Genomic DNA, 851 nt, shown 5'->3' with positions numbered 1-851 from the left:
AGTCCCGGCCCCCCAGAGCCTCCCACCCCCATCCCAGGGCTGGCTGGCTCTGCCGGCCTCGAGGCCGGGCCTGGCCCACTCACCCTCGCTGGCGGAGGCGTGGGGGTTGGAAGCCGTGTACTCGTCCCAGTAGCAGCGCAGGGCGGAGATCAGCCGGTGCAAGAAGCAGACCATGTACTCAGGGGGGCAGAGCAGGGGTATGTTCTGTGGGCACAGGGCACAGACATGCCGCTGTTCTAGCCCAGAGCCCAGCCCACGCCTCATCCGAAGCTGCCCCAGGGTCCTCGCTGGGCAGAGGGCAGAGGACCAGGGCTCAGTGGGGAGGAGGAGGCGGAGAAGGGGCAGAAGCCCAGGGGGCAGAGCCTGCAACCTGGCCAGGGGCCACGGTGGGCTGCCCAGCTGGCGGGCACCTACCCCCCGGCCGCTGGCATTCTCCTGCAGGAACTTCCGGAACTTGGTCAGGAAGATGTACCTAGAAGCTTCGCCCTTCGGGGGCGGGAGATGACGCTGTGAGGAGCTGAGGACGCTGCTCCAGGCCAACGAGCCGTGCTGGGAGCTGGACCTGCCCGGGAAGCTGGGTCTGCCTGCCCGCCCGCCAGGACCCTCACAAGCGCCTGGACTCACCCCATTCTCATCCTTATTGTTCAGCAGCAGCTTCAGGATCTGGACCTGCAGTTCTTCCACCACTGGGGCGGGTGGGGAGCGGACACTGAGCCTGCAGAGCCCCGCCCTGGGGCCCCGGGGCAGTAGGGGTGCGGGCTGGGATGGGGCTCCACCACCAGGGACCCTGAGCCCAACCCGGGCACGGCCGCGCCCCAAGCACACATGTGCACGCCGCCCAGCCGCCCAGC

At 69.1% G+C, this 851-nt stretch overlaps 1 protein-coding gene across 1 annotated transcript in view; it reads right to left on the bottom strand.

Moving 5' to 3' along the window:
• The window catches only part of RNF123 (ring finger protein 123), a 42,800-nt gene that overhangs the window by 11,776 nt on the left and 30,173 nt on the right, over positions 1 to 851 (bottom strand). The window contains exons 10-12 of the mRNA XM_015568281.1: positions 625 to 845; positions 415 to 486; positions 84 to 204 (exon numbers count right to left, since the gene is read on the bottom strand). Of these exons, the coding sequence (XP_015423767.1) occupies positions 84 to 204; positions 415 to 486; positions 625 to 845 (414 nt within the window). The remainder of the gene's footprint in view (positions 1 to 83; positions 205 to 414; positions 487 to 624; positions 846 to 851) is intronic.

The sequence above is a fragment of the Myotis davidii genome, unplaced genomic scaffold, assembly GCF_000327345.1.
Source record: "Myotis davidii unplaced genomic scaffold, ASM32734v1 scaffold663, whole genome shotgun sequence".
Taxonomy (NCBI): Eukaryota; Metazoa; Chordata; class Mammalia; order Chiroptera; family Vespertilionidae; genus Myotis; species Myotis davidii.
Note: the sequence above shows the minus strand (reverse complement) of the source record. Positions and strands in the feature narration are given on the sequence as shown.